Here is a 1,439-nt window from a genome sequence, read left to right on the forward strand (position 1 = left end):
ATCACCAAATTAGCCATCGGCAATCCTATCTGATCTATCGAATATTCACGGCCATCCCACTAAAACGCTATATCGCGATGTACAGAAGAAGTATCACACTTTTCTCTGGTGGTGGTAGTAACCCGCAACGGTGGAGAAAGCACAAAACTGGGCAACTCAAGCCCCACAGTAATCGGGGTTGCAATGAAGGAATGCGTAGCCCCGGAATCAAACGTACATCAACAGTAGAACCACCAATGGAAATAGTACATCTAACAAGGTTCGAAGCTCTGTTCGACTGCTGGCGATCCAATGTATACACTCGACCAGTGGCTGGGGGCACAACAGGTGCCGCTGTAGGTGCAGTAAGAATCATCTGCAATGGAATCGCCTGAACCGCTGCAGCTCTCGCAGCCGAAGAAGGACAATCCCTGGAATAGTGGCCCCCCTTGCCACACTGGAAATAGATAATGTGGCCGGTAGCACACGACCCAACATGAAATTTCCCATATCTAGTACATCTGGGAGTAGGAGGTCTAGCTGCACTCTCTTTAGCCGAAGTCCTCTTGAACTGATTTGGCGCTTGTCTAGCAGCCAACTGCTTCCCTTTTCCTTTTCCTGCAAACTTCTTGTCCCTCCAGGAAGCGGAACTACCAGTTCCCTTTACCTCAGATATCTTGGCCTTTTTTGCCTTGCTCACAATGCAAACGTCCTCAATATCGCGGCACTATTGAACCAACTTGCCAAAATCTCTGGATGCCGCTCCAACTATCCTATCAGCTATCTCCTCATTAAGTCCCCTACGGAACTTAGAAGACAGAAATGTCGGGGTAGGCATGGCAATACGAAAATATGCAAATTTGGCCAGTTCATTGAACTTTGCCGAGTACTCGTCCACAGTCTTCGAGCCTTGCACCAATCGGTCAAACTCTCCTTGTTTCCTCTCCTGAGCATCACAAGGAAAATATCTCCCCAGAAATAAGTCCTCAAAGAATGGCCTTGTGATAACATGACCCTGCAACTCGTACACCTGAGAGGTATTTGTCCACCACTCATGAGTGTCTCCCTCCAACATATAGGTGGCAAACATCAGCTTCTGCAGATCCGTACATTGCATCACCCTGAACATCTTGTCCAGGGCCTGGAGCCATCTTGCAGCAGCAATTAGATCATAAGATCCATCAAAAGAAGGTGGCTTTTTCTTGCGAAAAGCATTCAGCCGATGGTCAATAGTGTCTCTGTCCTCAGCTGGCTCAAAATAGGGGTGCATCATCCCAGTGACATGACTGACACCCTCCATATGACTCTGACTGTCGTCCTCCGGAGCATGTGCCCCACCCCCTCCATGACCACCCTGATGACTGGGTTGAGGCGGCGGCGGTGGTGGAGGTGGTGGCGGAGGGAAATGACCCTCATTGCGGCCAGCCCTTATCTCCTCCAACATGACCCTCATCATGGTC

At 49.6% G+C, this 1,439-nt stretch overlaps 1 protein-coding gene across 1 annotated transcript; it reads right to left on the bottom strand.

Moving 5' to 3' along the window:
• Window positions 1-706: 706 nt before the first annotated feature.
• Window positions 707-1,108, bottom strand: LOC133306324 (uncharacterized). The gene has a single exon (XM_061506632.1). The coding sequence runs from the start codon at window positions 1,106-1,108 to the stop codon at window positions 707-709; it is 402 nt and encodes a 133-aa protein (XP_061362616.1).
• Window positions 1,109-1,439: the final 331 nt, after the last annotated feature.

The sequence above is a fragment of the Gastrolobium bilobum genome, unplaced genomic scaffold (assembly GCF_033153095.1).
Source record: "Gastrolobium bilobum isolate Gb01-03AN ecotype WA unplaced genomic scaffold, APGP_CSIRO_Gbil_v1 utg10035, whole genome shotgun sequence".
Classification (NCBI taxonomy): domain Eukaryota; kingdom Viridiplantae; phylum Streptophyta; class Magnoliopsida; order Fabales; family Fabaceae; genus Gastrolobium; species Gastrolobium bilobum.